The sequence below is a fragment of the Capricornis sumatraensis genome, chromosome 2, assembly GCF_032405125.1.
Source record: "Capricornis sumatraensis isolate serow.1 chromosome 2, serow.2, whole genome shotgun sequence".
NCBI lineage: Eukaryota > Metazoa > Chordata > Mammalia > Artiodactyla > Bovidae > Capricornis > Capricornis sumatraensis.
This window is the reverse complement of record NC_091070.1, coordinates 26743486-26770950: the sequence shown is the minus strand read 5'-3', so window position 1 is coordinate 26770950 and position 27465 is coordinate 26743486. Positions and strand designations below refer to the sequence as shown.

General features: G+C 37.7%; 1 protein-coding gene across 1 annotated transcript in view; it reads left to right on the top strand.

Annotated features, from left to right (window-relative positions):
* Window positions 1-27465, top strand: part of SYNE2 (spectrin repeat containing nuclear envelope protein 2) — a 271450-nt gene that overhangs the window by 32312 nt on the left and 211673 nt on the right. The window contains exons 6-16 of the mRNA XM_068963775.1: window positions 828-1009; window positions 3255-3451; window positions 11092-11192; window positions 12862-12963; window positions 14936-15073; window positions 21107-21271; window positions 21831-21943; window positions 22790-22952; window positions 24325-24403; window positions 24673-24860; window positions 26555-26719. Of these exons, the coding sequence (XP_068819876.1) occupies window positions 828-1009; window positions 3255-3451; window positions 11092-11192; window positions 12862-12963; window positions 14936-15073; window positions 21107-21271; window positions 21831-21943; window positions 22790-22952; window positions 24325-24403; window positions 24673-24860; window positions 26555-26719 (1593 nt within the window). The remainder of the gene's footprint in view (window positions 1-827; window positions 1010-3254; window positions 3452-11091; window positions 11193-12861; window positions 12964-14935; window positions 15074-21106; window positions 21272-21830; window positions 21944-22789; window positions 22953-24324; window positions 24404-24672; window positions 24861-26554; window positions 26720-27465) is intronic.

Here is a 27465-nt window from a genome sequence, read left to right as displayed (position 1 = left end):
ATTTATATAAATATATTTATATAAATATACATGCACTGGGTGCCATTTTGGTGCAAGGCGGTTTGCAAACCAGATCAGGTTTGTTCATTGTGTTGGTCACACCTACTATTAATGGTTATTTGGGAAATCTGCAATCATTGAAAAAAAGTGTACATCTTTCAATAACACATCTGTTTCAGGATTTGTCTTTTAACATTTCCTGTAGGTATTATCATATTGCCCATCCAAGAAATCGGAATCAATTTATGTGTTTCCAGCAATATATGAATATTCATCACTGACTGTTATCTTTTAAAAACTTTTGCCTGCATTACGAGTAAAAACACTATCCTCCTGCTGTATACAATTAGATTTCTGAAATGATCAATGAGGTTATTTTTCATATACGTAACAGAGATTTTTTTCTTTCTTGAAACTTAACATCTCCATGTGTTTGACTATTTTTTCTTCTATGTATATTTGTTTTTTAATGGTTTATAATCAAGGATGCATTTTAATTGACCCAATCTCTCCAGAAATTTTCTTGACTAGCTCAATTAAGCTCAGTTGAGTTTTGATTGACATACGTTGAACACCAGTAAAGTGCTTTGTAAGCATGGTAGGGGGGTGAATAGATGCCTGCCTTCAGTAGTCCACTGAAAAAACACCAAAGTGTAGCTCCAGATGCCAAATGGCATTGTTCAGAGACTTGTGCAGTGCTCATTTTACCACAAGTAAAATGTTACCATTAAATGATACTTTTAAGATCTTGTTTTGGCTGAAGGTTTTATCTCAATGCTGCTAACTTATGATTCCGTACACATTAACAATTATTATGTCTTCCTTAGATTGAAGAGCTTGCCCGGACTCTTCCTGACAATTACAGTCAGCCTTCCCTGGACAGTGTGAGTGCAGTTAACTCCTCTCCTACCTCAAGTCCTCCAGCTAAGAAATGCTCCAAAGTCCAAGAAAGATGGCGGATGTCTGCAAAGAAGGCTCTTCTCCAGTGGGCTCAGGAGCAGTGTGCCTCGTAAGTAGCTTGCTGTGACCAGGGGAGACACACAGGGCAGCTGTACAACCAACATAACTTTACTGACCTCCAGGTCTGAAAATCTGGTGTAACAGCTACCTGAAAACTTCCCTCTCATAAGAAGAAAATGCTCACTCTCTCCTTCCTCTCACATTGAATTTTTCACATGAAGATGTCTGCAAGCTCAGCCACTCTTGGTTTTAAAGACCAGAAGGTGGTGTCACCTGAGTAGCTTACCTCACTCCCATGCCCATGTATAGGTGGCCCATATGGTATACAGATAAAGTAGTCTTCAAATATCCTTTTCTTTAGGCACAATTCCCTTATGCATCTGGAAGGTGAATTTAGATTTTTAAAAGTTTCACCATGCTAGGAGTTCTTTAAAAGTCAAGACTGTTTTAGTTGACTGTGTATTCTTTTAATTTTAGCCTTATATATGTTCACGGTATAGTTGGCAATAAAGTTAGGAAGGACTTATGGTTGAAAATGTCAGGGACAGGAAGAAGATTTCCTTTATCTGAGGTGATCATGGAGTGCCTTTCTGAGGAGACCTTTGAGCTGAGACATGAAGAGATGGCTTTAAGTATATGAAGACTGGGGAGAAAGAGTGTCCAGGCAGAAGGATTAAAAGGGCTATCAAGAAACAGGAATGAGGCTGGTGTTGCTGTGTGTCAGAAGGTGGAGATACTGAAAAATATCCTCTGAACTGAAAAGGAGCTTTTAAGACTGAGAAACGATGTGGGCAACTCCATAAAGTGCAATTATGAAGATTATTGTGGGTCACTCACAGGCAGGATCAGGCAGACAGGGATCCAGAGGCACTCCGTGCCCCCACAAGGGGTACAGGGGGATTTAAAGGGGCCAGAGCTAAAAAACAGAATCAGTTACGAAGGGAGATGTATGTCTGCCCCAACAGGAGCCAGGGTTTTTTTCCTCTCCCTGGGAGTCTTGACCATTAACCATCTGTGTCAGCAAAAGGCATTCTTCCAGTTTTCATATCAGATGAAGGCAAGAGAAAAAGTTGATGGGGAACTTATCTGGCTTGGGCACATTCCTCGTGAGCAGGCCAAGCCCGGTCATGCAGAGAGAAGAGGGGATGGGACTAGCAGGCCTAAGCTGGAGCTGACAAAATGGAAGCAGTGTGGTCCAGCCACACTGCAGCATTGTAAGAAAGGCGAGATAGAAAGGTGGGAGAGGTCAGGAGGAGCCAAAGCTTGTAAGGCCCTGTGGGCCAGAGTGAGTGACGTTATTCTAAATATACTACAAACTATGATGTTTTTTCAAATTTTTTTATTGTGATAAAATATACATAGCAAAATTTATCACTTTAACAATTTTTAAGGGTACAGTTCAGTGACATTAAGGACATTCACAGTTGTGTAACCATCACTGCTAACTGTCTGCAGAACTTTTTTCATCTTATGAAACTAAAGCTCTGTAACTGTTTAACACCTCCCAACTCCACCTTCCCTTCAGCCTCTGGCCACCAGAGGTCTAATTTCATCAAAGAATTTCATTCTGCAAGGTTCCTTATATGAGAGGAATCATGTAGCAGTTTTCCTTCTGTGACTGGCTTATTTCATTCAGCATCATATCCCTAAGTTTCATCCATGTTATAGCATGTGTCAGAATTTCGTTACTTTTTGGGCTAAATATTTCATTGTACGAACGTGCTACATTTTGTTTATCCATTCATTCATAATCGGTTCTAAGCAGAGGAGTGACAAAGGCAGTCGTCTATCCAGTGAACTATTGACCATTGACTTGGCACAAAATATTGTTTAATTTTTTCCAATGAGAAATAAAATTATTTCTTCCAGTAAAAAGAACTTAATGGTTCGTAGAGATCCAAACTTAGTCAAGCCAACAGATTGTTGAATGAAGAGCATTAAATTTGAGTATCACTGTCATGTGAAGGACTTTTAAAGACAGATTTCAGGCCCACTTCCAGAGTATGATTCAGGTAGACCTGGGGTTGGGCCTGAGAATTTCTACCTGCAGTCCAAGTGATGCCATTACTGCTGGGCCAGGGGCCACACTTTGAGAACCAATATTTTGTAATATCGTGAGCCTCATCAAACTTGGCATTTCACTTTAATTTGACCTTATGATTAAAATAAAATACTTTTCTAGGTTGACTGACATAATTTGATTTGCTGAAATTTAAGTCCTGATGAATAGAGTGGAGGTACTTTGATATAGGCTTTTAAATAGTCTTTTTAATGTTTTTATTCTTTTGTGGTAGGTATGAATCTGTCAAGGTGACAGATTTTAAGTCAAGCTGGAGAAATGGGATGGCTTTTCTGGCTGTCATTCATGCCTTGCGACCAGACCTGATTGACATGAAGAGTGTGAAGCATAGATCCAACAGAGACAATCTGAAAGAGGCCTTCAGAATTGCAGAACGAGAATTAAAAATCCCCAAAATGCTGGAACCAGAAGGTAAAGAAGCTTCTTTCTTTTTGAAACAATGTCCAGTGTGAAGAGGATTTGAAAATAGTATCCACATATGAGCAAACATAATAGCATGATATTTAAGTCCTGGAGGGTTTAACTTTAAACTCTTTATTAAATTTCATGAAATTAAGAATTTCTACCAATTACTTAAACTTAGTACTTGCAGGGATGATGTCATAGCTGAAAGCAAATGATGCTGTTTTGCAGAATAATACGAGTCTTTCTCTTAATTTTCTTCTGTTGTTTTCTGTATTGTGTCCTCCTTGATTTGATAATTCTTTTCTAAAATTTCTCAAGTAAGATATTACTTTGAGTTGTCTAGGTAGCTCAAATGGTAAAGAGTCTGCCTTCAATGCGAGAAACCAGGGTTCAATCCCTGGGTTGGGAAGATCCCCTGGAGAAGGGCATGGTGACACACTCCAGTATTCTTGCCTGGAGAATTCCATGGACAGTGGAGCCTGGTGGGCTATAGTCCTTGGAATCACAAAGAGTCAGAGATGGCTGAGTGACTGACACTATTCACTTGAGTTGCCTATTGTCTGTGTACCTCCCTTTTCCTATTCCCTCTCCCTAATTAAAGCTGGACCTCTGTGAGGACAGAAGCTGCTTTCTCTGTTTCTTCCTCTGTGGCTGGCCCAGCTTTGCCATTGACTGTGCTCAGTTTTGTTGGATTGTTAACAACAGTAGCAAAATCCTAAATACTGGCTATATTCAAAGAGATAATTATCAGGTTATATTTAACTTCATGAAGGTAAGATTTAAAAAATTCAGTTCTGGAAAAGCACCGTACTCTGGATTGCATGGTTTCCTAATGTGCATGCTAAGTTGCCTCAGTTGTGTCTGACTGTTTGTGGCCCTATGGACGTAGCCCGCCAGGCTCCTCTGTCCATGGGATTCTCCAGGCAAGAATACTGGACTGGATTGCCATGCCCTCCTCCAGGGGATCTTCCTGACCTAGGGATCAAACCTTATGTCTCCTACATTGGCAGGAGGGTTGTTTCCCACCAGCACCACCTGGGAAACCCCTTCATAATGTATCCAAAGCTTATTTATTTATTTATTAAAACAAACAAAGCACCAGTAAGGTCATAAAAATGGCATGTGGTGAAAGTTGCAATGAACTAACAGGTCAAGAGGTACAAATTCTAGTCTCAGCTCAACAGCAGGGTGTAGGTCAGTGTTTAATATTAGGCTTTCTGAAACAGGTGTGTGTGTGTGTGTGTCTGTGTGTGTGTGTGTGTGTGTGTCTGTGTGTGTGTCTGTGTCTGTGTCTGTGTCTGTGTATGTTTAAAGGATGTGCAGCACAGTTTACAAATAAAAATATGTGATGCACTTTATTAGTACTTCCATATAGCCCCCAGATGCCTTTGTTGATTTTTGCCAAACTCTTACATTCATCTGTAGCCAACCTCTGGTTGCAGTTGCTGAACGGGTATAGTTCTGACATCAGTGTGGGCGGATAACTTCCTTTGCATTAATGAGTAAGTGGAACAGCAAAGAGGCATGTCAGAACTTCACTTGTTCTTCAGTAATGTGAATAAATTTTTGCTGAAAGAATACTGGAAGAATTTGAGTTTTATTATAGTCACAGTTTGACAGCTATAGACAAGACATACTTTTAAGATTAACCTGCATTATTAACAATTTCTCCATCTCTTTCTTAGCACTCAGAAAGTGTTAGTCTCTCAGTCGTGTCTAACTCTTTGTGATTCCATGGACTGTAGCCTACCAGGCTCCACTGTCCATGGAATTCTCCAGGCAAGAATAATACTGGAGTGGGTAGCCATTCCCTTTTCCAGGGGATCTTCTCAACCTAGGGATTGAACCTGAGTCTTTCTCATTGCAGGCAGGTTCTTTACCATCTAAGTCACCAGGGTAGCCCTCTTAGCACTCAGTTCAGTTCAGTTCAGTTCAGTTGCTCAGTCGTGTCCGACTCTTTGCCACCCCATGAATCGCAGCACGCCAGGCTTCCCTGTCCATCACCAACTCCCGGAGTTCACTCAGACTCAGACCATCAAGTCAGTGATGCCATCCAGCCATCTCATCCTCTGTTGTCCCCTTCTGCTTCTGCCCCAATCTCTCCCATCATCAGAGTCTTTTCCAGTGAGTCAACTCTTCGCATGAGGTGGCCAAGGTACTGGAGTTTCAGCCTTAGCATCATTCCTTCCAAAGAAATCCCAGGGCTGATCTCCTTCAGAATGGACTGGTTGGATCTCCTTGTAGTCCAAGGGACTCTCAAGAGTCTTCTCCAACACCACAGTTCCAAAGCATCAATTCTTCAACGCTCTGCCTTCTTCACAGTCCAACTCTCACATCCATACATGACCACTGGAAAAACCATAGCCTTGACTAGACGGACCTTAGTCGGCAAAGTAATGTCTCTGCCTTTGAATATGCTATCTAGATTGGTCATAACTTTCCTTCCAAGCAGTAAGCATCTTTTAATTTCATGGCTGCAGTCACCATCTGCAGTGATTTTGGAGCCCCTAAAAATAAAGTCTGACACTGTTTCCACTGTTTCCTCATCTATTTCCCATGAAGTGATGGGACCAGATGCCATGATCTTCGTTTTCTGAATGTTGAGCTTTAAGCCAACTTTTTCGCTCTCCACTTTCACTTTCATCAAGAGGCTTTTTAGTGCCTCTTCACTTTCTGCCATAAGGATGGTGTCATCTGCATATCTGAGGTTATTGATATTTCTCCCAGCAATCTTGATTCTAGCTTGTGTTTCTTCCAGCCCAGCGTTTCTCATGACGTACTCTGCATAGAAGTTAAATAAGCAGGGTGACAATATACAGCCTTGACGTACTCCTTTTTCTATTTGGAACCAGTCTGTTGTTCCATATCCAGTTCTAACTGTTGCTTCCTGACCTGCATACAGATTTCTCAAGAGGCAGGTTAGGTGGTCTGGTATTCCCATCTCTTTCAGAATTTTCCACAGTTGATTGTGATCCACACAGTCAAAGGCTTTGGCATAGTCAATAAAGCAGAAATAGATGTTTTTCTGGAACTCTCTTGCTTTTTGGATGATCCAGCGGATGTTGGCAATTTGATCTCTGGTTCCTCTGCCTTTTGTAAAACCAGCTTGAACATCAGGGAGTTCACGGTTCACGTATTGCTGAAGCCTGGCTTGGAGAATTTTGAGCATTACTTTACTAGCATGTGAGATGAGTGCAATTGTGCGGTAGTTTGAGCATTCTTTGGCATTGCCTTTCTTTGGGATTGGAATGAAAACTGACCTTTTCAGTCCTGTGGCCACTGCTGAGTTTTCCAAATTTGCTGGCATATTGAGTGCAGCACTTTCACAGCATCATCTTTCAGAATTTGAAACAGCTCAACTGGAATTCCATCACCTCCACTAGCTTTGTTCGTAGTGATGCTTTCTAAGGCCCACTTGACTTCACATTCCAGGATGTCTGGCTCTAGATTAGTGATCACACCATCATGATTATCTGGGTCGTGAAAATCTTTTTCGTACAGTTCTTCTGTGTATTCTTGCCACCTCTTCTTAATATCTTCTGCTTCTGTTACGTCCATACTATTTTTGTCCTTTATCGAGCCCATCTTTGCATGAAATGTTCCCTTGGTATCTCTAATTATCAGAAACAGCAAATCAAGCCCTCATTTGCTGATTTTTTGTGGTATAAAGCTTGCCACCAATGTGAAGTCACTGAACACATTGGGGAAAGATACACAGTAGTATATCATTGTATATTATTTCTGTCTTACAGATACTATAAGCATAGCCCCAGGAGTGTGGATAAGTAAAATGCAAAGAAATAGTTGAGTACTAATGAGTTTTGAGTATTTATTACCCATTTTAATATAATTTATGTAATTGTACATTTATATAATTTAATTTTTAATGCTGTGTTAAACAACTGACTTATGAAACTGCTGAAAATTTAACGATCAGCTCTCTCAAGCTGGTATAAGCACATCACTGACTGAGTTGACTATGTCTTTCCCACTTAATCTTTCTGGTTTTAAATAGCCTTATTAGGATATATTCACATACCATACGGTGTACCCATTTGACTCTACAACTGAATGGTTTTTAGTATATTCACAAAATTTTGCAACCATCATTCCAATCAAATTTAGAACATTTTCAGCATCGCCTAAATAAACCCAGGGAGCCCTTTAGTAGTCCCTCGCCATTTCCCGCAACCTCCCAACCCTGCCAACCATGCCTTCCCCCCACTCATAGCTCTGCTGCTGCTGCTAAGTCACTTCAGTCGTGTCCGACTCTGTGTGACCCCATAGACGGCAGCCCACCAGGCTCCCCTGTCCCTGGGATTCTCCAGGCAAGAACACTGGAGTGGGTTACCATTTCCTTCTCCAATGCATGAAAGTGAAAAGTGAAAAGTGAAAGTGAAGTCGCTCAGTTGTGTCCGACCCTCAGTGACTGCATGGACTGCAGCCTACCAGGCTCCTCCGTCCATGGGAATTTCCAGGCAAGAGTACTGGAGTGGGGTGCCATCGCCTTCTCCAACTCATGGCCCTAGGCAACCACTAATCTACTTTCTGTCCCTGTAGATTTGCCAGTTCTGGAAATTTCGCATGAATGGAATCATACAAATACCTGGCCTTTTGTGACTGGCTTTCTATATTTTATTTTGCTGACAAAGCAAGGGAATTTTTTGGGGGAAGTTTGCCTGGGTGGGGAGCAGCGGAGTAAGGAGCCCAGGAGAACTGCTCTGTGACTGACTTCTTTAAATTAGCTTAACGTCCAAGGTTCACCCATAATATATACTGCAACATTTATTAAGACTTCATTTCTTTTTCACTTTTTGATATACTTTATTTTTAGGAACAGTTTTAGATATACAGGAAAATTGGGAAGGTAGTACAATAACTTCCTGTATACTGGACACCCTGTTTTCCCTATTGTTAATATCTTAGTACAGAACACTAGTTACAAATAATGAGTCAATATTGTTATATGATAATAAAGGCAGCACTCTATTCGCCTTTTCTTAGTTTTCCCCCAATGCCCTTTTTCTCTTCAGGATCCTGTCAGAACACGTTACATCTAGTCATCATATCTCCTTGAGCTCCTCTTGACTGTGATGATTTCTCAGACCTTCGTTTTGTTTTGTTTTTGATAACGTGATAGCTTTGAGGATTACTGTTCAGGTATTTCGCTGGATGCCTCTCTACTGGAATTTGTGTTATGCTTCTTCTCAGACTGTCAGCTCGACAGCACTGTTGATGTTGACCTTGATCTCCTGTCTGAGGAAATATTTGTGAGTTTTCTCCACTGTGAAGTTACTCTTTGTCTCCCCCCATCCCATACTCTCCTCTCTGGAGGGAAATCACCAGGCACAGCCCACATTCAGGAAAGCTATGCTCACTCTCCTTGAGGGCAGGTTGGCTACATAAATATTTGGAATTCTGCACGGGAGATTTGCCTATTCTTCTCCATTTATTTACTTATCCAACTATTTATGTCACTGTAGACTCAATGCCACTTTATTTTATTGCCCTAATTAGAAAGAATTCCATTCATGGGTAGTTCCTTACTCTGGCACTACAGGATGCTCCAGGCCCATCTTCTGTACTTCCTACTGTAGTCCTGGGATCAGTCATTCCTCCAAGGAGCCCTGGTTCCTTTTATTGGAGAATGGTATTGGAAACCAAGGTCTGGGTGCTGCGTACACTCACTGCCACTGATTCTTACTTTTTTGAAACTTAGTTGTTTTTGTAGAAGTTAAATTAGGTGATATTCCTAAGTTAGGCTAATGGTTCCGTATTTCTGTAATGTTAGGTTTGTTATTAGTCTGATTTCTTGTTGCTTGTTAATAATCCTGCTTATTTGACCTTCACCCATCACTTTCATGCATTGGAGAAGGAAATGGCAACCCACTCCAGTGCTCTTGCCTGGAGAATCCCAGGGACGGGGGAGCCTGGTGGGCTGCTGTTCATGGAGTCGCACAGAGTCGGACACGACTGAAGTGACTTAGCAGCTTAGCAGCATCTTCTTGTGTTTCCCTCCCTCTTTATTTTTCTTACTTCTTTTTGTTTTTTAACCTTTTGTCTTGCCTTATTGGCTTTTCATTATCTTTTAAAAAGTTCTTCATTTCCCCCCATGCTTTGCTCTATTTCCTATTTCTGTTTTTTAGTCTTTATTACTAGTGTTAACTATTTTCTCTATTCTAGTATGTGAAAATAACCATGCAACTAGAGGAGTAAACAATTTAATCAAAACAAATTTCCACTGTATAAATGATTTCCTATAATTCATTTTATATAGTTTAAATAATAGCTCAAAAATGTGAAGTACATCATGATTATTTATGCAGACCAAATACCAAAGTCATTATTTGAATAAGGGAATTATCTTTTGAGACAATCTTGTTAATACTTTTATTCACTCTGCATTCCTTCTTATCCAATGAAAATATTTTAAAGTATCCAGTTAAGGTGATACAATTATTTTATGTATCTCTTGATATTTATATTTTTTCCAATAAAAGATAAAATAACTCATAGGAATCCTTTCTTTATTGAAACCCCACTCCTACCTTTTTATTGATTCTTTTTATGTGCTTACTGTCTTTAATTTTATTATTTGGATATAGATTAGTTTCACTTCTTCTCTCAGCTGACTTAATGCACTCACTTGGAAACACGTTTCCTAAAGAATGCATTTGTTGTATTTGTTGTTTTTCTCCTAACTGCAAGCTCCTTGAGGGGCAAATAATGTCTTAAGGCATCTAGCATCTACTCAGGAGTCTGGCATCTACTTGCTGAATGGAGGGATGAGACAGTCCCTATGAGCAAAGTCTGAGCCTTACATATCATGCTTGTGACCTGCATTTGTTGATGCTCTATAAATATTTTTTAAATTGAGCTTAACAGAATTAATAAACATAAATTTCCTTGTCAATATTGTCACTGGACATAGCTAAAGACATCCCCAAATTATGTGTTCATTTTATCTGTAACATATTGCAATCTTTTCTTTTGATTTTGCGAATTACTTACTTTATTATAGGCCTGGAGATGTTCTGCCCTTTAATTAATTTATAATATTTTAAATTTTGTGTAAATCAGCATTTTCCAAATTTATTTCACCATGGACAATTTCAGTACAACACAAAGACTGGCCCATAGAAGGCTCTCAGTAAATGTATTTGTTCCATGAATGAATGAATAAAATCTTATGGATGTTTTGAACAGATCTTCTATACAACATATACTCTTTGAGATTCTTTACTGTACAAGTGCAGAGACCAGTGTGTCAGGAGTGAATTCCGTTTGCTCTATATTCTACACTCCTGGAGGAGTTTCTGCATTGTGTCACCAGAAAGTGGAAGGCTTTCCTTTTCCTTTTCACCCTCCCTGACTACTTATGTCCTCATACATACAACATGCACAGTGACTTTTTTATTATTGGGAAACCAAGGCTGTGCATGTACTCCTGCCAGGATTCAACCCAGCTCCATCTGACTCTAGATCTAAACTCTTAACTACTGCATAGTCTTGGAGCAAGGGTGAGTGTGCAGAGATTGCATGATTGGTTGACTGGTTTGATTCATTTCAAGTTCATTTCAATACTCTTCTTGAGTATTACAGTAAATCACACCTGTAGCTGATTGATACTATGGTGTATTTTGCAGATGTGGATGTTGTTAATCCTGATGAAAAGTCGATCATGACCTATGTGGCACAGTTTCTGCAGTATTCAAAGAAGGCACCTGGGTCTGGAGATGAAGCCCAGGTATGTCTTTATAAGTACAAACCAAGCTCATTTTTGTTGTACCCTACTAATGGTTTAATTTTTAGCATAGAGGCATAATTTGCACACAGACCTTAAGTGTACAGATCAGTGAGCTTTGACAAATGCATATACCATATGTCATACTTTAATCATGACGTAAAACATTTCTGTTACCCAGATGTTTCACTGTTCCTCTCTGTCCGTACTCCTCTACCCTAAGCAACCAGCACTCCAGTTTCTTCCACTGTAGATTAGTTTTGCTTATTTTTTTTAAAGTTAAAAGCAATAATTTATTAAACTTTGTTGAATTACCTAAGACAACATTCAGATAGGTACTACATAGGACAACTTATAGCAGGCTTTAAAAATATTTTAAAGATATCAGACTTTTATCTATTGTAATTTTCAGCAGCTTTATTGAGATACAGTTCATATTACCATAAAATTAAATCATTTAAAATGTACAGTTCAGTGGTTTTAGTATGTTTACAAAGTTGCGCACCATCATCACAGTCTAATTTTAGCATATTTCCAGTTTACCTGTTTTTTAGCTTCGTATAAATGGAATCATCGTGTTCCACTCTTAATCCTTGTTTGTTGAGACACTCTCGAATTTCCATCAGATTTTTACAGTTTTTTCCTTTGACTTTCAGTTAGTTACACCAAGTATTGTGGGTGGAAATTTCATAAAAATCACTGAGCTGAAAGTAAACAACCTGCTTCTATATGGATAAATGAGTGCTGTGAATTTAGTAAAATGTTTTTCAATATTATTTTTAAATGTAAACTGCTTCCTCAGACATGTAAGCATACAGTCGTATTACTGCATTTTGTTTGACGAATTTAGGACCATGTTTTCCCAACTGTTATGTTTGAGGCACCAAGCCAGATTGTTGCTGACTCTGGAAGAGAGACTCAAGCTGAGACTTGGGCTTATAATGCGCTTCATTTATTTCTGACCTGCTGAGGAGCTTCTTTTTTCTAATTAATTTTCTTATTAAAAACTAAAAAATTCAACTGTCCATGAAATCAGATGCAAAAATATACAGAAACTCTCTTCCTTAGTAGGAAGGAAAAAGTAAACGAATGTTAAAAGAGAGTAGAAGTAAGATGTAATTTCTTTTGCTTTATCCCCCAGCAGTAAACTTTGCTTCTAAATGTGTGCAAGCTTACCACCTAAATGAGAATCTAAATGTTGCTCATTTCCATAGGATAGCTTAACCAAAGCCTTTAATAGTGTTATTTGTAGCATCTTTAAATTGTTCAAGATGTTTTATGTCATTTATTTAGTAGATGTAAACATTTCTTGAGTTGCCCATGTTTAGGTTTATTGGAAAGCAGAATTCTGAAATGCCTGTTATAAATAAATAATTTAGAATAACATTCTCTAAAATTGAAGAATGATGGAAGTGAATAAGCCAAAAGCTAAGAGCTTGATTGCCCTGTTTTTTTAGTGCTTTATGTTCAGATTCTAGTTTCAATCCATTTTAAAATTTAAGGTGCCACATGAGCAAGCAAAGTCCTTCTTTGACACAGTGAGTCACTGGTGTATAGTGATTATACTATATCACTGATGTTTGAAGTTGTTAATTTTGTTGTTAAAAAAAAACACAAAGTCTATTTAGGATAGACTTTTAAATGTGTGTGTATGGGTGTGTGTGAATTACAGGGAAAGGTGAAAGATGCTATGGTCTGGTTAGCTCTACAAGAGAAGAAGGTACAGAAAATGCTAACGGATTCAGAAAATGAGACCTACTGTAAAACGTATGAAGTAAGTATGACTTTAAACAGCAGTTTTTTTGTGGTTTACTCTTGGGGAAGAGTAGGATGTTTTCAGAAAAAAAAGTTTCAGAGCTAATTTATTTAAATACCAAATTAACTCCCAAGTTTTAATGCTGAGTTCTAGGGACAGAGCCTCTGGAAAATCTTGTTAAAGTGCAGGTTCTGAATCAGTAGTTCTGAGATGGGGCCTCAGACCCTGCATTTCTCACAGGCTCCCAGATGGTGCTGATTCTACTGATCCTTAGAGAACTTTGAATAGTAAGGTTTCAGTGTGGAAATTGGCAAACTGGTCTCTTGACCCCACCACCTGTTTTTACGAATACACTGTTATTGAATATATTATATTATAATATATATTGTATATGAGCCATGCCCATTGAAGTATTGTTTGTGACCTCATTCTCATCACATTGTTGAATAGTAACAGCAGAGACCATACGACCCAAGACACAAAGCCCAAGATGTTTGCCATCTTGCCTGTTACACTACATGTTTTCCAATCCCTGGTTTAGAGCAGAAATACACTTTTCAGAAAGAATTTGAAGGAAAAAAAGATTAGGAAATCAGAAATGGAGCCATCCCAGAAGTACTGTGCAGAGTTTCAGCCAGCATGTCCTTTGGGGAGTAATAACAACTGATATTATCACCATATATTGAACATTTGCTACATATCAGGCACCTTGCTGACAAGCATTTTACATGTTATAACATCTTGCACAGTATGGTATTGTTATTTCAGTTTTACAGATGAAGATAAGACTTAGGAGGACCAAGGGATTTATCTAAAGTTACATAGATATTATAAGGTAAAGGTGGGATTTGAATGAAGTCTAGCTTTAAAGCTAGATGCTCTCTTGGCGTCCTGATGCTTCTCCAGGGTAAGCAGTTATTCCCGGTGCCACCTTGAAGGAGACTTAACAGGAGCCAACGTGAAGGCCCACAGGTCTGTTTCTCAGAACCCAGTCTACACAGACTGTGCTCCCCACCTGGTCCCCATCCTAAAAGGGACACTTCCATGGGTCTACCCAGCATGAGCACCTCTAGGTCTTTATCCCCACGTTGGTTAAGGGAGGGAGTTGGATGAATCCAGTCCAGCCTTTCTGTGGATTGTGTGACTTGCTGGCCCCCCTTTCTTTTTGGTCTGCAGCCACCACCAAAGGAAGGGATCTCATCTTCCTTCTGTCTGAACTGCGTGGGCTTCTTGTGCTTCTTGCCTCTGAGCTCTGGCCTTAGAATTTTTTCAACAAGGTGCTCAGTGTCCACAGAAAGTGTCTTGCTCTCTCTTTGATTTACTGAAGTACCACAGATTCAAGCTTCCTAAATGAAAGACTATGTGAGGTTATTTTTAGGAAGAATTTGAAGAGAGTTTGAAGACAAAATTTAATTAGAAACATGGCCAAAATCGATGGGTAATCTTTTGAATAGTATTTTTGCAGTTGAGGACTCAAACTCCAGTATTTCACACAAATACAAGCCAAGAAATATTTATTCATTAATTTTTTGAGGGCAAAGACAAAGTATTTTCTAAAGTCCGTATAAAATGACTTGGGAAGAATTGACTGAAGCTCAGTAAATCATGGATACTTCAAAAACTGTTTATACTTGACTGCTGTCATTTAATTCTTATTACCACTCATTCTTATTTTGTTGTGAACACATATTTAGGGAGGAGAAACTTACATTTTTCCTGGATTATTATGACTTGTCCTCTAGAGCTGAGTGGCCTTGCTGCCTTACTCCAGTAGAGGCAAATGCTGTGACTTATGTCACTATAAGGGTGTCCAGATCATGAGGGTGCGCTGAAGAAAGAAAATGGATTGCTGAGAGGATCCTAGATTTAGGGAATTTTAATTTTTTCTAAGTAAGAAAATTAAATATAATCTGCAGCTGTGGACCTTCAAATAGCAAATTACATTTAATAAACTATTTAAACATTTCAGTCTTTACTCTTCTAATTGTAGAGCCTGCTGTCCTTTTTGGAGTCATTCAACAAAGAAAAAGAACGCTTTTTGGATGTCCTGACAATAAAAAGGAATGTAGATGACCTGAATAAGGATCAGTTGCAGTTGAGAGAAGCCTGGGATGGTCTCAACTACCAGGTTACTGTGTTATGTTGATTAGAACATTTTTGTGGGGCAGCTTGTTTGTTGGATCAGAGCTTTAGACTTCCGTGAGGAGTTCTGTAAAAGACAGGGTAGATGCTTCAACAGAAAGTTGTGAGAATATATTGTGAGTTCTACCATATTTTCTCCATGATCTCATTTGAGTAGTGGTTGATATAAATAGGAACTTATAACATTCTCTTGAGAGAAATTGCAGGCTTATCCAAAGTTTTTGTATCTGCCATCAGTGCTTGCAATCGGAATCCTTATTCTATCAATATTGACCTGCAGCCTCCTCTCTGCTTTGGGATAGTACAATAGATGCTTCAAGTGGGTGGGGACAAACCCAGAGAGAAAAGTGTAGTGATAAATGTGTGTATGTGTGTCTGGATATATCCATATGATCTCAGTCATTTTAAAGTTATTGACTCATGTGTTATGGTATATATGGAAGAACATGTAGTCTGTAGTCATCTGATATAGCATTCTGTAAATATCAGTTAGGACAAGGTGGTTGGTAGTATTCAGATTGTCTATGCCTTGACTGTCATTTTGTCTAGACATTCATTCTATCAATTTCTGAGAGAGGATTATTAAAATCTGTAGCAATCCTTCCTTTAATTTAGTCAAATTTTGTGTCATGTATTTTAAGACTTTGTTATTAAGTATGTACGTTTATGACTGTTATGTCTTCCCGAATCAACACTTTTACCACTATGAAATATTACTGTTTATCTCTGGTAAGACTATTTTTCTAGATGTCTACTTAATCTGATATCAATATGATCATTGCATTCTTCCTATGCTGACTGTACAGCACATCTTTTTCCTTCACTTATTTTCAACCTGTTTGAGTCTTTATATTTAAAGGGCATCTCTTATAGATAGCATATAATTGGATCTTGCTTCATTATCCACTCTGACATCTCCTTTTTCACTCAAGTGTTTAGACAATATTTAGTGTAATTATTGATATGGTTCAGTGTAGGTTTATCATCTTATGCTTTTTTATGTTTGCGTACATGCTAAGTTGCTTCAGTCATATCCAATTCTTTGTGACCCCATGAACTGTAGCTGGCCAGGCTCCCTGTCCATGCAATTCTCTAAGCAAGAATACTGGAGTGGGTTGCCATGCCCTTTTCCAGGGGATCTTCCTGACCCAGAGATTGAACTTGTGTCTCTTACATCTCCTGCATTGGCACGCAGGTTCTTTACCACTAACTAGTGCCACCTGGGAAGCCTTTTTTTAATGTTTATTCCCTCTGTTTTTTGGGAGGGCTTCCCTGGTGGCTCAGATGGTAAAGAATATGTCTGCAATGCAGGAGACCTGGGTTCAACCCCTCCTCCAAGATCCCCTGCAGGAGGGCATGGCAGCCCACTCCAGTATTCTTGCCTGGAGAATCCCAGACTAAGGAACCTGGTGGGCTACAGTCCATGAAGTCGCAAAGAGTTGGACATGACTGAGCGACTAAGTACACACACCTCTGTTTTCGGTGTCTCTATTCTTTCTTTTCTTGCCTTGTTTTAGATTATGTTAATTTGTAACATATTAAATTCCATTTTAATTTAGCTATTGGCTTTTTAACTCTACCTCATATTGTATTTTACTGTGATTACAATATACATTAAAAATTTTTGCCATCTACTTAAAAGTTGTAAAATTCTAAGTTGTACAACTTCTTACAACATGTAGATGTCTTGCAATCAAATCTCTCACTTTTTATGACTGGTTGCTTTATATATAAATATATGTATGATGCACACATGTGTTTTAAAGTTCCCAATACCATGTTATAAATTTTTGTTCCAAACAGTCCTGTGTTTTAAGTAAATTAAGGGAAAAATCAGTTTTTCATATTTATATAACTATTTACATTTCCATTGTTCTTTGTTCTTTCCTAGAGATTTGAGTTTCTATCTGAACTCACTTCTTTTCAGCTTGAAAACTTCTTCTAACTTATCTTATATTGCAGGTCTTCTTTTTTTATTTTGGCTTCCCTGGGTCTTTGTTGCAGTGTACAAGCTCTTCATTGCAGCAAGCAGACTTCTCTCTTGTTGTAGTGCTTGGGGGCTTCCCTTGTTGTGGTGCAAAGGCTTAGTTGCTCCATGGCATGTGGGATCTTAGTTCCTATCCAGGGATTGAACTCATGTCTCTTGCATTGGAAGGTGGATTCTTAACCACTGGAACCACCAGCAAAGTCCTGTCTTCATTCTTTCTAAACAGTTTTGTTGAGGTATGATTTATATGCCATAGAATCTGCTCATCTTAAATGGCTAATTGACTTTTAGTGAATTTACAGAGTTACAACAGAGATTATGCATCACAAATAGTCTTTGGCCCTGAAAAAGTTCGCCAATCCCTGCTCAAGACTGTTGACCACCAGGAGCGACAGCCTGTTTTCAGAATACATTTATCACGCCGTCTGTGAAATGTGTTAAACACTAGCTCAGTGGCTTGAAAAGAGCCACACTTTCTGAGTCTAATTTTGAAGGACCAGTGCAGCTCCAGAAATCTTCTCATAAAGTGACAGTGCTCCTTGCGTTATCAGCTCCTGTTCTGATCACAGCTCTGACAACTCTGATCCCTGTGAAGGGCAGGGACTCTGTTACAAATCCTCAACAAGACAGAAGAGGAAGAAGATGCTGTCTGTATAGTTCAGGCTGTTCCAGGCCACTGAGATCTGGCCTCATTTTGCTGCCTATGATTTGGAAAAATCACCCAAAATAATGAGAAAAATCATTAAAAGAATTATTTAACAAAAGTAAGTGCTACAAATTGATGATAGCTTGAAAATCCAATCCTTAGGCAGAGTGCCACTCATTTTCTTGGTGTTACATAATGAAACTTATTAATTTTAAAGTTATCATATGTATAATAGTCAATTCCATCCAGTTTCTGGTTTAATTGGTTGAGGACACAGATATCTCAATGTATCTTAATAAGTGGTTTCATTTTAAGCCTGCTATAGGAAATAGCCACATTGTGTTATTTTGACCTGACAAGATCTTGTATAAATTTTCATCCAAATTCAAAAGTAATTTCCAACACTGAGAAAGAAAGCGTAGAACTAGTTTCCTATGATAAGCGTGGAAGGAGAATGAAAGGAAAATATTGCCTTCTATCGTTCCTCTTCCTACTGCTGCACAGAGTACCGCTCACAGTCCGAAAACTCGCATTTGTCTTCTTTCAGAGCATATATGGAATTCAACCTGGTGCTCTGTGACGACCTAGAGGGGTAGGAGGAGGGAGAGAAGTTCAAGAGGAAGGGGACATACATATTCCCGTGGCAGATTCATGTTGATGTATGGCAGAAGCCAACACAACATTGTAAAGCAATTATCCTCCACTTAAAAATAAATAAACATACAGCTTTCTTTCAGTTGCGAAAAGAATGATAGCTGAGTTAGAGGTATCATTCTTAGCTTATCTTTGGCTCAGTTGTTTGCCAGTTTTCTGTGTTTTTGTTTATTTTTGGAGAAATGCTAATAATAATAAATTATATATTTATAATAAAAGTACATCCTAGCTTCTTTATATTAAAATTCATACTGGTGAAAACCTCTTTTTCATTTTTTTTCCAACTGGAGCCTTCACGGCATATAATTAATGATTTAGGATTGTAAAGCTGTCTTTTGCTGCATACGTTTTGAGAAAATAAACTTGCAAGGCAATTAATAAAATACTGCATAGCGTCACTTATATGCGGAATCTTTATTTAAAAAGTCAAACTTAGAAGTTCCCTGATGGCTTAGTGGTTAGGATTCTGGGCTTGCATTGCTGTGGCCTGGGTTCAATTCCTGGAAACTGAGATCTTGCAAGTAGCATGACGAGGCCAAGAAAAGAAAATGAAAGTCATAGGAACAGAGAGTAGAAAAGTGATTGTCCAGGACTGAGGTGGTAAGAAATAGAGAGAAGTTGGTTAAAGGGTTGGTCAGCTATAAGATGATTCAGGTCTGAAGAGATAAAGTAAAACTTGGTGACTATAGTTGTTAACACTGTATTATATCACTGAAATTTGCTAAGGGAGTAAAACTTAAATGTTCTTGCCAATAGAGATAAATATGTGAAATGATGAATGTTAATTAACTAGATGGTGAGACTCCTTTTACAATGTAAATGTGTATCAGATCACCACGATGTACACTTTAAATATCTTAGTGTTGTCAGTTATACCTCAACAATGTTAAAAAAAAAAAAGCAAACCAAAATGCAGAAAATTCCATGCTTCTAGTTTATAAATAGTGCCATTTGACTGCCTTAAAAGAGCCTAGCTTTTTTCTCATTTTACATCTTTGTATTTGAGTTGTGGGTTTAATGGGATTTTTTTTCATACTTGCCTTGCATATAGTGGGCAACCAATAAATGTTTTTCAATGAGTTAATTATGAATTAAAGAACCCTATTCTTAAAAAGTAACCTAATTTTTGCCTATTCTTACCTATAAAAGCAACTTAACTCCAAGAATAGTGACAATTTATTTAGTAGAACTGTGATAAAAGAGAAAGTAGAGATTTAAAACTTATGCTTTCATCATCAGTGTGGGGTCCTCCCCAGCCCTTTGCTCTGTTATACTGCTGACCACACTTTACTGTGGGCTTCCCTGGTGGCTCAAATGGTGAAGAATCTGCCTGCAATGCAGGGGACCCAGGTTCGATCCCTGGGTCAGGAAGATCCCCTGGAGGTGGGCATGGCTACCTCCTCCAGTGCTTGCCGGGAGAATTCATGGACAGAGGAGCCTGACAGGCTATAGTTCATGGGGCTGCAAAGAGTCAGACATGACTAAGCAGCATTCACTTAACTTCACTTCTTCACACTTTTCTGTAACCATGTACTTACTTGTTTCCCACACTAGGTGGCTCTGGCAGGAGCTGTGGCTGTTGTTTATCTGGTTGATCCTCAGATGTGTGGACCGTTGTGCTAAACTTACTCTTGTCTTCATGACGCATGAGTCTGGACAAGATCCTACTCCTATTTTTATTCACTTATTAAGGCTACAGTCCACGGGGTTGCAAAAAGTCAGACATGACTGAGCAACTGACACACACAAATTGTGTGTTTATTTGCTTTTATCCTTATACCCTCCTTCCATTCTTCTTGTTCCTTAGGCCACCATTGTGATGTGCCTAGCGTGTATCTTTTCATTTATATGTTCTTCCAAAATGCAGTAATGCATTTATGTAACCATGTATTAAGTTGTATAAATTGGTATTATATGTTATTCTGCTTCTTACTTTCAGTTTTGAGCACACATATATTTAAGCCACCTCCACGTTGCCATTCATGTACATCTATCTAATTGAGCAAATGTATGAATGTGTGAGTGAGTTTTGGTGGTTCCTCAGCAGGGAGAGAATTCAGGTAGAAGGGGCAGAAAAAGCAAAGACCTGAGAAGGTAATCGGGGCTTGGGGCAATAGGTGGTTGGCATGTGTGTGACTCACATACATCAGGAGTGGTGGGAAGACTGAGGATGGAGGAGGCAGTGGGATTGACGGGGGTGGGGGGGGTTTGGTGAAGGACAGATAATCGGGAGATGTGGTAGAGATGTCTAATATAAATAGACGATTGGGGCTAGTGAGGGAAATAACCTATACATCTGCTAGCTATCTATAGATGTAATGCCAGAGAAGACAGGGGATTATAGGATTTCAAATGATCATTCAATATAGTAGTCTATCCCCACTTTGTAACTATTTACAACCAACTTTGTAACTATTTAAAACTAACTTTTTACCCCCATGTTGTAACTATTTCTGATTCCCTTCTTGTAACTGATTATGGGTTGATCAAAACACTTGTTTTCATTCTTGCACCCTCTTCTGAAGCTTTTGAACAAATTATCTTCTCGATCAGCAGCTAGCCAATGATACTTAGAAATATATCTATTGATCAGTATTTCCTTGACTAACATATCAGAATTAAAGTGTTTAAAGGGTTGTTTTAAAAGAATTCTTTAGAGGATTAAGCATACTGTATGTGAACAAACTAGAAAAGTGTCTACTGAAGAACATCTTTTCTTTTTTTTTTTTCAGATTAATGTGTGGCAAACAGAGTTGAATCGTGTCTTGCCCTCACCCCTTTATCAAATAGAAACTTGGCTCCAGAAGGTAGAGAAGCTTATAGATGAAGATTTGTCAGTCTCCCAGGATTACAATGAAGCCATGGCTCTAACACAAGAGAAAATTACTTTATTCCAGGTTGGCAAAGAAAAAAGAAACAGGGAAAAAAATCTATATTTTGTTAGAACTGTTCTTGAGGAAGACTTTTCTCCTAGAAGAAAGGGAAGGAAATATAGTGGGTATTTGAGGATGGTTTAGATGATTCCGCTGGAGATTTTTGGGACCCAAAATGATTGGTCCAGTAAATTCTAAAGCAACTGTAAAGTGGCCAAAAAGGAGAGGGGAGACTGTTTTAAAACATGGGAGATTAGGTTCTCACTAAAATGATATGAAACAATTTAATAGGTGAGATTTATAGCATTTGAGCCCATAATTGAATGGAAAATACATCTGAAAACAAAAGATTTTGATAATGCTTTTACCAGAGAAACTATAGTCTGCTTCTCTGTAAAATGTTCTAGTTTAAAACATCTATGATGGAAATATTTATTCACAACATTTTAGTTGAAAATGTAAGGACTTTATGATTTCTTTTTAAAAAGATGCAATGCGTGGACAGAGCAAATGAGATTAACAAACCCTTGGTTACAGAGTTTGACAATAAGTGTGGTTCATGTCATACTAAATTTCTTTTCAGAGTCTGCTGGATAAATTTGACTTCCATTTGAATACTCTCCTGGCATTTGAAAATAGAGATGAAAACCATTTGCCTTTGGTACCCCCTGAAAAATTGGAGGAAATGAAAAGACGGTTTGTACCACCATCCTTTCACAACTGCTGACATCTTCGTGTATGAACACTAACATGGTGCTGCAGGCAGCAGGAAATACAGATTTGTAGATAATTTTTGACAATTAGTCTTTAGCTCTTGATAACACTTCCTTTGTGTTTTATGTAATAGTAATATAATACCATGCTAACATACTTCCTCTTTTATTTCCTGGGAGGATATGGTGGTAGAAAAAGTTCTGGAGTTAGAGGCAGAAACTGAGCTCTTTATCTTGGTTTTGGCCAAGTTATTATGTCTTTCTGCACATTTTCTCATTTGTAAATATAGAGTAATGGTAATCGCTCTGTTCATGTCTCACAAGGAATACTAGGTGAAATGGGAGGAAGTATATGAGAGCACTTAATAAACTCCAACAAACTATAAACTAAAGATTATTTAATTGGTGTTTGTCCACATCATCTTCTCTTTTCTCATTATTCAGAGAATGATATTAAGAAGGTATTAGCTTTAATAATGAAAGCTGTTAATATGTAAATGTGTAAATTATAGTTGTATTCTTATATGGAAGTTTTCAAATTCAGTAAAATGTTTTAGAGATTAACATTTTATCATAGAATTTCTCAATAGGGGAATAATTTCTTCAGAACATAATTTTGTTGGGTATTTTTATCTTAGAAATAGCTTGTTGATATCTCATCACAATGTTTGTTTTACTTTAAAAAAAAAAAAAGAGGTGAGGATGCATCTGAGTTCCATGTGATTAAAAGAAAATGTTAAAGCCCCAGTATTTTTAAAAATGCCAAACAGATTTTTCACATTTGGCCAATCGTATTAAATTAAATTCTAAAACCTGCACTATCTTCCAGAATCAACAACATTTCGGGGGAAAAAGTCATTCCACGTCTAGAATTTCATTACTATGAGTGCTCAGTTCTTGGTTTGCTGGAGGAAGTGAAATCAAAATTACTTGTTTGGAACATCAAATACGGGAGCAAAGGATCTGTGGAATTACTACTGGAAGACTGGCATGTAAGCTACTTTATTTCTCTTCTCCATGATCCTGGGTTTGCATGTTTCCTAAGCACAATATCCCTTAACTTTTCAGGTTTTGAGATGAGTTTTCTTGGTAGCTTTCAGTAGCTTAAATATTACCTAGAGAAAAAGATTATAGGCAGTCAAATAACAGACATCGAGAAGTATAAGAAGGAGAAAATAATATTATTTAGCACAACAGAGGAAACTGAGTTAACCAGGCGAAGTTACAAAATAGTTAGAAAAAGTTTAATGTTACTTCCTTTAAAAAAATTCCTATTCCCACCTACTGGGTATCTTGCTTAATATCTTTTCCCACTCTGATATATGGTTCTATTCAAAAATTAAATTTTTCTTAGGACATTTTAATCTTAGCCTTTCAAGTTTAAAGAATGGGCAAAACAGTATATTCTGTCTTGGAGGTTTTTCTGGGGGAGGGGTTTAGCTCTTACAATTTATAGGAAAAATTTTTGCAAATGACTTAAATATATGTGTATATATGATAAATTAAAACTAAAGCATCCTAGCAATGTCATTTCTATAGTTAGGCCTTATTATCCTTCTTCCTGTATCTCTGTTTTTATTTTTTGACCATATTGTGTGGCTTGCAGTGTCTTAGTTCTCCAACCGTGGATCCTGGGGCCACGGCAATGAAAGCGCCACATCCTAACCACTGGACCACCAGTGCATTCCCTGTTTCTCCATTTTTGGAATGAGGGCCAAAAAGAAAAATCCAAGATTATAAACTTCAGTGGAAAAATTGGAAAAACATGATGAGGAAATATTTATTTATAGTTTATGATTTAAACACTGTACTTTCCTGACTAGGAATCATCATCCTAAATTAGATTTTGAATATTTTAACTTCTTTTTCCTACTTTGATTTTTCGTTTTTCCATTCAAATAATCATACAGTTGGCACATAAATGTATAATGAATGAGTTTTTAATTGTCTGTTCTTCCATGGAAGATTTTGCTTGCTTAAGACACATAATAACTTGGATAATGGTATTTCTCAAGGGTCTGTGATAGATGATAGATTGTATCTATTTATATCATGCTCAACATACCTAATAAAAAATTTTCAATATTAATAAATACATGAGAAGAACCAGGGTAGAACTGTGTCACTACATTGAGATAAACTTTGTCCGGTCTCGTACTTGTATATTGCTAATATTCGTGTGTATGTTTCTTTGACCTTAAAACTATCTTTCTTCATGAACTGCTTACCCAAATATGTAGTATTAATTACTGTAAAGAAATTCTGGTGCCTAAGCGCTTCATCAATGTTTATGTCTCTGTCTGGATTTCTTGACACATTAAAAAAAATTGTCAATATGTTTTATTTTCATTTCCTCCCCCCTAGAAATTTATTGAAGAAAAAGAGTTCCTAGCTCAACTTGAAACTTCGTTTCAAAAATGTGAAGAAATTCATAACAACTTGGGTAAAGCTGTATTTTCTTTTTGATGGAATGACCATCACTTAAAAATAACATTTCATTTGTTTCACTTTGCTTATGTATCTTAATGCTTTAGGAATTGGTTTTACATATATGTATGTTTTAGAAAATTCTTGCATTCACTTTTAATACTGTTAGTATACATATTTATTTCACCACTGTCAATTAGTATGCAAATATTTTTCTTAGCAGTATTATTTTCTTAATGAAAAACTGTTTTTTAAAATTGCTCTCTTGTTTTGTTAACATTATAGCTGGAGAATATCCAAATATTAGTAAACAATATACGATGGTGAAATATCATTTTTCCATGTATCGAGAAAATATACTTAATGTGAAGTCCACTCTACAAAAAGTTCTGGCATGTTGGGCTACTTATGTGGAAAATCTTCATTTACTAAAGGCTTGTTTTGAGGAGACAAAGAAAGAACAGATGAAAGAGGTATTTTCAGTCTTACGGAATTCACTGAATTTTATTTTATTTTTTTTCATTTTGTTTGGATACCCTCATTTTCAATCCTAAAACGAGAGACCAGGAATGAGTAAACAATTGTTGGAAAAATTCTCCAAAATATTGGAAAGAGTTTAGGTTCTTTCTCCTATAATAGCTAAAAGGAATTTTCCTCCTCATTGTAGGTTTTAGATACACACACAGAATTTTATTGAGGTATAACCCACATACACAGTATAGCATTTGGAAGATATATTGCTTAATTCCTTGGAAAGGAAATAAAAGACATGGAGTACTGGATAGCTTATGCTGCTGCGGCTGCTAAGTCGCTTCAGTCGTGTCCGACTCTGTATGACCCCATAGACGGCAGCCCACCAGGCTCTCTTGTCCCTGGGATTCTCCAGGCAAGAACACTGGGGTGGGTTGCCATTTCCTTCTCCAATGCATAAAAGTGAAAAGTGAAAGTGAAGTCGCTCAGTCGTGTCTGACTCTTTGCGACCCCATGGACTGCAGCCTACTGGGCTCCTCCATCCATGGGAGTTTCCAGCAAGAGTACTGGAGTGGGTTGCTATTGCCTTCTCCAATACATTTAAAATAAATTAATAAATTAGAAAGTTTTGTTTACATTTAGGTGAGTACCTTTCAGTTCTAAAAGCTTTCTTACTTTCTAGAGGAAGAAAAACAAAATACTTCAGATTTATGTGGAGAAGTGTGGAAGAAATTTTGGCCATTTGTGTAATAACCTGTTTTATGATTTTTCTTTGAGGTAGTTTTCTTTCTTTCATTTGCTTTCTTCTATTCCAAATAAGTGTAGACAGCCTCTCAGATTAAACATTTTCCATATAAAGGCTAAACATACTGAACAAAAAACAGGCTGTTTGTATAAAAGTAAAATTTCTAATAAGTGTATGAGTGCAAAAAGAATATTCGAGTGAATCATTACTTCTTCCTATAACCTGTATTGATACCCAAAATTCAAATCTTTGGCTTTCAACGGGTCTTCTGTCTTTTAAAGGTCTTTTAATGAGATTCACATTACTTTGAAAAAATAAGACTTTAAGCCTTGCAATTTCCAAACTCGATGCTTAGATGCCCTGAGCTACCAAAGAGAACTCTTGGGTAAATTTAAAATTTGAGGGAGAAAAGCAACATCTATCTGTTAAACAGCACACAAATAACCACTAACCTGTTTGGACCTGACTAATTATGAATGAGAAGTGTTAGGTACTTTTTCTAGCTTAGGGAATCCTTGAAAAAATTCCTGAGACACTAAGGGGGCCATGAACTGAAAAGATTTGAAACCTTTGCTCTAAGCCTGTCAGCTGCTTAGAAAAATAGAAGAACATCACATGCTTCTTAAAAGTCCAGGATCAAGAATGACGACAGCTAATGGCAACCCACTCCAGTATTCTTGCCTAAAGAATCCCAGGGACGGGGGAGCCTGGTGGGCTGCCGTCTGTGGGGTCGCACAGAGTCGGACACGACTGAAGCGACTTAGCAGCAGCAGCAGCAGCTGCCAATTAGTGATCAAGGATGAAGAGGCAGCCCAACAGGGAGGGTCAGAATCTCTGCAAAACCTTCACACTTACTTTTGCTCGCAATCAAGCTCAGTGACAATCTTTTATGAGTAATAGAAAAACAAATATTATGTCATTAAAATATTGCATTGTTTATATGTTATATAGGTTCCCTTTGAGACACTCTCCCAGTGGAATCTACAACACACTACTTTAAATGAAGTGGGAAATTTCTTATTTCAAGTCAGCAATGATGAAGTTGGATCATCTATTTCTAAAGAACTGAGGAGGCTAAATAAAAGATGGAGAAAGTTTATTACAAAACCTCAGCCTGTAAGTTTTTTTTTTTTTTTTTTGGTAATAGCTTCTTTGAGGTATAATTCACATGCATACAATTCACTCATTTAGTGTGAATTCCTCAGCAGCTTTCAGTATATTTAATGTTGTGCAAGTCATCACCATAATCAATTTTAGAACATTTTCATCACCTCATAAAGAAACTTTGTACCCATTAGCAGTCACTCCTCATTTTCTCCCAATGTCCCCAGCTTTAAAAATTGTCCTATTCTGGGTATTTCACACAAATGAAGTCATAAAATATGTAGCCTTTTGTTTCTGGCTTTTTTTCACTTAGTGTAATGTTTTCAAAGTTCATTCATTTTGTAGTTTGCGTTAGTACTTCATTCCTTTTTATCAGCAAAGCATAATCTGTTGTATGGATATACCACATTGTATTTAATCATTGATCAGTTGACGAACATTTGGCTTCTTTCCACTTTTTTGACTCTTATGAATGATGCAGATATAACCATTCATGTTCAGATTTTTGTGTGGACATTCAACATAGATTTTTAGTTGAAATTTATTTGCCATTAAAGAGTAACATAAGCATTTTTGCCTGTTAGATTTCAAAGTCCTTGAGAACATACAGCAAATTTTATCTTTATATTTAATATTGTTGTTGTTTAGTCCTAAGTCATGTCTGACTCTCTTGCAACTCCCTAGACTATAGCCTGCCAGGCTCCTCTGTCCAGGGAATTTCCCAGGCAAGAATACTGGCGTGGGCTGGCATTTCCTTC